This window comes from Austrofundulus limnaeus, unplaced genomic scaffold (genome assembly GCF_001266775.1).
Source record: "Austrofundulus limnaeus strain Quisiro unplaced genomic scaffold, Austrofundulus_limnaeus-1.0 Scaffold17, whole genome shotgun sequence".
NCBI lineage: Eukaryota > Metazoa > Chordata > Actinopteri > Cyprinodontiformes > Rivulidae > Austrofundulus > Austrofundulus limnaeus.
This window is the reverse complement of record NW_013952419.1, coordinates 2,129,249-2,137,024: the sequence shown is the minus strand read 5'-3', so window position 1 is coordinate 2,137,024 and position 7,776 is coordinate 2,129,249. Positions and strand designations below refer to the sequence as shown.

At 37.4% G+C, this 7,776-nt stretch overlaps 1 protein-coding gene across 1 annotated transcript in view; it reads left to right on the top strand.

The window, feature by feature from the left end:
- LOC106514122 (protocadherin Fat 3) overlaps positions 1-7,776 on the top strand; it is a 93,590-nt gene that overhangs the window by 4,377 nt on the left and 81,437 nt on the right. The window contains 2 exon segments of the mRNA XM_074559731.1: positions 1,602-1,736; positions 1,960-2,161. Of these exon segments, the coding sequence (XP_074415832.1) occupies positions 1,602-1,736; positions 1,960-2,161 (337 nt within the window).

Genomic DNA, 7,776 nt, shown 5'->3' with positions numbered 1-7,776 from the left:
ATCTGTTACCTTTGAATTAGTTTATTTTGCTGCATTTAATAATGAATACAACATACAGAATCCTATAAAAGTAGTGATAATTAAACATTATCAAAAAAAAAACACTTTATGCCCCCTATTTGACACAAATAATATTTTGACATCTCTGGCTTGCCGAATTTTTAAACCAATTTTATTTTCACTTTCATCATTTTATTTTCAACTACTTGTAGTTTTAACAGTTTTGAGTGTTTATATAAATGGTTTTTACCAGCTTCTAGCCAAGATTCTGATGTTTCTGTTGATACCAAACATGTCTATGTTGAACTAAAAGAACTTAGAATAATTAAAGTAGAAACTGGGAGTTTGTGCTTCAGAGATGAACCAATTGGCGAGCTGAACTTTGGTATCTCCGCAGGCCACCAGTTGAGTAGCCCTGCATTATATTCATGTAATATAGCAAGACCTTGCACAACCTGGTGGTATTCAGATTATGTGTTGTGAATGACTCTCAGCTACCACCACACCAGGTTTGAGCTAAGTACTTGACTGAGCTGTAGCCACTTGTGTTGGTCAAGGTCATTTAGCTGAGGTGATCATATTGAATTGGATTGCTTTCACAAGTTAACAAATTTTTTTTTTTTAGTTTTTTTTAATAATTAGTTTCCAAAAGGTTCATTGAGACATTTTACTTTGACAAAACTCACACACACACAGCACAGCGATTTGGTAGTAGGTAAGCAGTAGCAAAGTCTAAAAGTTAATATAACTTAGCATGTTTTGAGATGCTTTTACAGTGATTCTGAGACATTACTCTTTTTTTACTCATTTCTTTCAGGTTAGAGAGGTCCTATCTACACATTTTGTTTTAATATATCCACAGGTTTAAAAAGTGTCTGAGCCACTTAAAACCCTTGTTGATGTGGTTTTCTTCTGGCTGCTAAATGTCTATCTTCATGAACTGAGTTCCTTGTTTATTTTCAATAATTGCTCAATATGAATTTATTATCATTAAAGCCTTTTTATTTTTTTCTTAATCATGCAATGTATTACAACAGAAATCCCAGGGACTCTAAAATACTCTTTGAACCTTCGGTAAAATAAAACTTATATTCCAGATAGATTCACTAAATTGCACAAAACCTTTTGTCAAAAGCTAACTAAAACCAAGACCAAAGCTGTTTATAAGTTATCAACTCTGTATTCATGAAGCTATTTGGACTCAGGTATGTAACCTTTTATGAAATGAGAAAATAGAAGGGTTCAAACACAGGAAGCATAATTACAATAAAGCATAGAGATTAAAATTTGAATGTTTATGCAATATTTAGCATTTGACCTTCCAACAATATTATTAAAACAAAAACAGCCAAAATGTTAAAAGGGGTGGCTACAAACGAGCTGATTTAAATGATGAATTATTGGAAAGAAAGAAATGTGAAATCAAAAAAGTATTTCATAATCAAATGCTTAAAGTATTAAAAAAATTCTACTTCATGCAACTGATTTCGGACACTTCCCTTAATAGAAAACACTACACTAAATCATAAGATTCATTTTGTTCTTAAATTAATCTTTTTTTTTTTAGATCACAGGCGATAATGATGTTACATTTTGTGCAGATTAATTCTGTTACTGGTGTCCTGAGGATCAAGAAGGAGCTGGACTTTGAGACCAAACAGTTTTTCAACCTGACCGTACTTGCTGAAGACAGAGGAGTACCCAGCCTTCAGAACCAGACGTTTGTAGAGATCGAGGTGTGTAAAAGACACATTTTTCACCATATTATTTTCCCTACACATCTCAGTAATATAATTTCTTGGCATCCAAATTTTTATGTCACTTTTAATTCTCATGATCTGTTGAGAATGCTTTGATTTGTAGCATGCAACTTATCCAGACCACCTGTACTGGTAGATTGTACACACAGTGGCACACGGTTCTTTTGCTTAACTAAAGTCAATTGTCTTATTTCCTCAGGTGGCAGACGTTAATGAAAATTTGTATGCCCCCTACTTTCCTGACTTTGCCGTGAGAGGTTCGGTGAAGGAGAACTCGCGTGCAGGGACAAGTGTTCTGACGCTCAACGCCAAAGATGACGACAAGGGACGAGATGGCATGCTGAGATACTCGATCCGCCGAGGCAGCGGACTGGGCACTTTCACCATCGACGAAGACACAGGTGTGACAACAGATCGATTTAGAACCTCGTTTATGTGAAGTGGAAATCCAATAACACGCAGCTTCATGTTTGGAATATTAACGTATCAAAGCTGAATGAATTGCTAATGGAAAATCTTACCAGTTCATAAGCCACCAATGATGAGTTGCACATCTTTTGTTCTAAACATGTTTGTCACAAATTGTCTTTGCAAAAAAGAAGAAAAAAAAAAACAGAACCACCAGTTGATTTTTTGCTTTCTTTAGTGCATATGTATGCACACTAGTGTAGAGGAGAGAATCAGGCACAGTCAGCTGGTTTGATGGTTCCTCACATGGGAGTCGTGTACTGGGAGATCATTACTGTAATGATGGCAGCCAGGCAGGCAGCTACAGTGACTGGGCCTCGGGCTGAGTCRTAGAACTCACCCCAGTGCTGCGTAGATAACGTTGATCAAGGCTCCCCCACAGAGCAGCCCGTATTTTCTAAGAATTGCGAAATAAGTGTGACTTATTCAARAGTTGTGACCTAGAATAAGAATGCATGTGAAATAGGTGCGAGTGAGAGTGACTTCTCTTTCACAAAGAAATTTTGCAGCATCTTAGCCTGGATGATGCTGAAGCTTTTTAAACAATTTTTGTGTRTCGCTCTCCATGGTGCTGAAATTTTCACACTGAATTTCTTCTGTCTGTCTTTGCCACATGCTACTTAGTAGTGAGTAGTATAAATTTTATTTTTATTTTTTTGTACTTTTTGAATTTTAACAACCTCCAAAAMGTATAATGCCACCAAGGTGTTAAAGTGAAAACTGAGGATATTTTGTTACCATTTGATTGTTYAAAAGAAAGTAGAAAGTTGAAAACTTTGCTGAAATGTAGTCAAATTTTATTACCATTAAATTAATTTAGAACTTAGTATTTTGGTTTTCTAGTTTAAAGAAGCGGTATTATGTATTTTCCAGGCACGCACTTCAATTCGATACTACAATCAAGTAACTATGTTACCTTCAGTTGTTATGAAAATGCTGCATATATCAAAAATAAATTTAACTTTGCACCATAGAATCTAAACATCTTGAAATGAGCTTCTGTCTCTAAGAACCTACTGTTTTTGACACTCCTACTTCAGCACATGTTTTAAAACAAATACTTCAGTGGAGGGGTGCTCTGTGGAGCGGGAGCTCGGCTACAGACTGAGCTCCAGGGAGGAGTTTTGTTAAAAATAGGTGGAGCTTTGTACCAGCAAGCATTTACGCCGCTCCACAACTCCACAGGAGATTTAAGGATTTATCAAACATTCTTAAATTAGTCACAGCAGCACTCTGTGTATGTTTTAGATGAGATAAGAAAATTATAACATGATTTATAACTCAAAAAAGTGGATCTGGCATAATAGTCCCCCCTTTAATTTATTGTTATGTATTGATTGCTAGTTTGTTGTAAAGGTAGTTTGCCTCTTTCCATGGTAATGAAAATATTTTCAGACACCTACAAGATATGTCAAATCTCAGTTGATATTATTACCATTTTTATTTTTTCACAGCAATCCTAACAATTATCTATGTAGTGGACAGAACAAGAATTTGTGTGTGGCTATATAATCTCAAAGTAGCTTGAAAGCTGATTTCTGTAAAAAGGTAGGTAACAGTTCTACATAGCACAACAACCATAATAATAAGTAAACATTTTAACTGAGCATTTTTTCACTTATTCAGTAAAAGCAATGATTTATTTTCATACGCCCATTCTTCTCACCTCATGTTGGTCTACTGTACAAAGCTTCCACTGGAGGCAGGTATTGACATTTAACTAGGCTAATTAGTATTGACTGTAGTACTGAGAGAAACATATGGACAGAGAGGATGCCCCTTGTCCTCCACTCATCTCTCCGGCTCTGATCCATCTATCAAAATGTATTTAAACATGGTATGAAAATACAGCACATTTACAGTCACCAGCCATAACATTATGACTACACTAATATTGAATAGATATTGTTTTTGCCATGTAAGTAATTCTGACCAGTCTGGGCACTGACTAAAACAGCTGTAGGTATCTGGTTATTATTGGAGAAACTGGACACATGAAACACAATTATCTCTGGAACTTTTTGTTACAACAAAAATATTTTCAAGCAAAAATATCAGCAGCACAGACTTTCAACATCAAAGCTACGCACTCAACTGAGTTCAACATTTTGTTTGACTGAAAAGAYAGAAAAATAAATGTTTAATAAAACATTTTGAAAGAAAAAGTCGTGATTAGACTGAGGAAGCTCAAATTTGTATCTTCAGTTTGTCTGATCTTGACAGGTTTGTGTTGGTGAAGGTCCTAATAACTAACTCATTTTTTTTCAGTCGTAATAAAAAGGATTTGCTTCTTTGAAAATTGTTTCAACTCTTACACCTTTTCCAGAAATCTGACGTAAATCTTTGAATGCAATGTTCGTRAACTCCGGTTTTGTGGATTTGTGATGCCCTTCCGCTGTCAGAGGATCTTTCTTTCTGCAATCGTGAAATCTAAACCTGACAATCTCTAAATGGTTGTAAAATTCTCAACTGCTGTGTGAGGAGATAAAGTTAAATTCAGCATCTTCAAAGCTACTTCAGACCCTTTCTTATACCCTTAGAGCCCCTCTCAAGCTGTTTTTTTTTGTCTTGATGAGTGTCCTGCTGAGAGGATGCTGTTACAAAAAGGGGCTATTGATGGGGTGTAATCGGTCTGAAAGCAGGAAACTCAAACGTCTCTTCATGGCAGAGCGCTGAGCAGTGTCTACCTGTCACTGATCGTAAGTTTATGATTCGTATACATTTCCAAACGTTTGCTGTGTTTTGCTGTCATCATGGGACGACACTGTTGCGACACAMAAACAGGTCGCATTGTAACGCCGGTTTTGTTATTCACATCGGTGCTAAAGCCTCGGCGAGCGGCATCGCAGCCAGAGAGAACGTTTATTGAGTGCAGATTTTCCAGGGGAAATCAAACTGCTTGTTAGAGCAGAAAGTGAAGGGAGTGGGGAGTGGAAGTGAAGTGAAGAGAGGAAGGAAGAGGATGAAGGGGGTGGGGAGGGGGAGTCTGGAGTACATAAAAAGTGTCAGAAGAAAATACGGTTTTCTTCCTCTCCGGGTTTTCTCTTCTTTTTAATGTTTTGAACATTTTTTTTTAATCTTGCAGAGTTTTTTTTTCTTTTTTGTGGGGGGGGGGGGGTGTTTTTGCTCTTTTACCATCTCTCATCAGACGAGAATACACAGTGAGAACAAACTTTCTTCACACGCCTGTTTGTTTTAGCGTTTACTTTAGAGGCCTGTGTCGTGAGCCGTGGACAACTTTAGACTCTGTCCTTTCGCAAGTGCATTTAGCTGCCATGTTGAGTGGCTCTGCTCTGGCTGCTTGCCAATCTGTGGCACTTAGTGCCAAAATAAGTATGTGAGGAGAGAGCGTGGCCGACAGTGAGACACAGTGAAGAGGACTAATAAAAAAAGAGAAAATATTAGAGATCTCTTTTATTAGTCTGTCTAAACATACTGCACAACAAATCTCCCACTTTTCCTCTCTAGTTTCTCGCTTTGTCTGAAGTAGTTTCCTCTGGAGAATATCTTCTTCTCTCTAATTTGATCTCCGTGTGTTCTTGATGAAAAGAGCACGCCTTTTAAGACAAAAGAATTGTAAGAGCTTCCCTGGATTGCACCCTCTTTTCTCTGCACTTCAAACCYAAATTTGTATTCTTGTCATTGGTTGGGGTGGGAAAGTATGCCCTGCAATTTCTCATTGGATGGTTGTCAGAAGTCGCTGCTCCTCTATTAGTGAGCTTACAAGCTCCAGTATTTGTCACAGTCCGGATAAAGTATTCTTTAAGTCACAGGCAAATACTTTTAAGAAGCAGACATTTCACATTTATTAAAAATTAATGGCCTGTGTTTTTTTAATGTCTTCTTTTATGGCACACGCGGAGCTATTTCTCAAGAGAAAAATGATCCTTATATTCTGTCATCAGTCTTGGCATTGATTATTTGTTGGCATTAATTAGATAGTTGGATCACAAAACGTGCTCCTYCAGAATGGGTGTGTGTATGTAGGGGGGGTTAAATTGACCTGATGTAYGGATGTAAGCCTAACTGAACCTCTCTAAATTCTGGATCAGAAAATGTGTCATGAACCCCTCATTTTTTTTGTGCGCTCTTTGAAGTGTGTTATTTTGTGGTGCGAATGGATGCTGTCAAGTCCGATTTAGATGGAATTCGGTGAATAGTGGCTGTCGGTTTTAAAGTTCAAAGAGCTTTTGAAACAGCCGGCTCTGTTTTCCTTGTCTGTCGGTCGCTGACAGAGATGAGATGTGGTTTGAAAAGGACGCGGTCAAGGACGATGGGCCAAGGGTGTGTTTCAGCAAACACTTTTTGCTATGCGCCGCGCGTGCCCTCGGGTGGCTGCTGCTCGGTCCTCGTCTCACACGGACGCACGCTTTTACGATTACGCACACACCTTGAGTTGCTGAAGGGGAGCTGTAAAAGAAAAAAACTAGTTTAACAACAACAGAAATGATGCAAACTTTATTTCTCTAACAACACGTAAAACATAAATGAATATATGATTGGAAGTACTGACTTGTTGGCCTGGAAAAAGTGTTTTAAAATGAAGTGCCTGAAACTACAGAAATAATTGCCCACAGATGGTGTTCACYTCTGCGGTGTGGAATTCTGATAGTGCCGGCCTTCTGTGCCTCTGGCAGTTAAAAATGTAGGCTAGTAATATTTATTTATTATTTATTATTGCCCACAGTGAATGGCTAAAGGGCAATTWTGTTTTTGCTTATGTCRGTGTTTATGTGTTTGTTCAATTACSAACACAGACAAGGGTTAAGTTAGTGGTAAGTTAAGTGCTGTATATTGCTGAAGCATTGTCCTAAGATATTTTGGCATTTTTATCATCCACTGCCATGAAACCTGGGGGTGATCATTCACTACTTGTGCTTGCGAGCATTGCATTTGTCTGTTAGCAAAATATATCAAGAGTTATAGGACAAAATGATATGAAACTTTCAGAAAATAATCAGTGGATGTACAACAACAACTGATTAACTTTTGGAGTCAACCCAATTCTAAATGGCTGCTACAGCTAACTGAATTTAGGAAACATAAAACAGTTTGCACCTCAGTCAGTTTCGAATATGTTGAGATAAAGTTTGGCATGGTGGTACCTGCCTGTGATATTYATCACATATTGTGTTGAGAGCCACACAATGACACAACATTTTTTGCTTAACAATGCAATTAATTGTGAGCCTCAATGCTTTCTGTCTGTTAGCAAAATACAATAAGAACCACTTGGCAGGTTTTAATTAAACTTTTAGAAACCAATTACTGGATTTACATCCACACCTCATTAACATTTGGAGTGAACCCAATTCAAGATGGTTGCCGCAGCAAATCAAACATGGTCAACACAAAAGTGTTTACAAACCAATCAAATCTACAGATATTGAGCTACATTTTGAGTGGTAGTAGCTGATTGTCATTCTGAACGGTGCTAACACATTCCGCAAGATTTTTCAGTATCACATACAGTGGTTTGCAAAAGTATTCATACCCCTTGAACTTTTCCATATTTTGTCACATTACAACCACAAACATAAATATATTT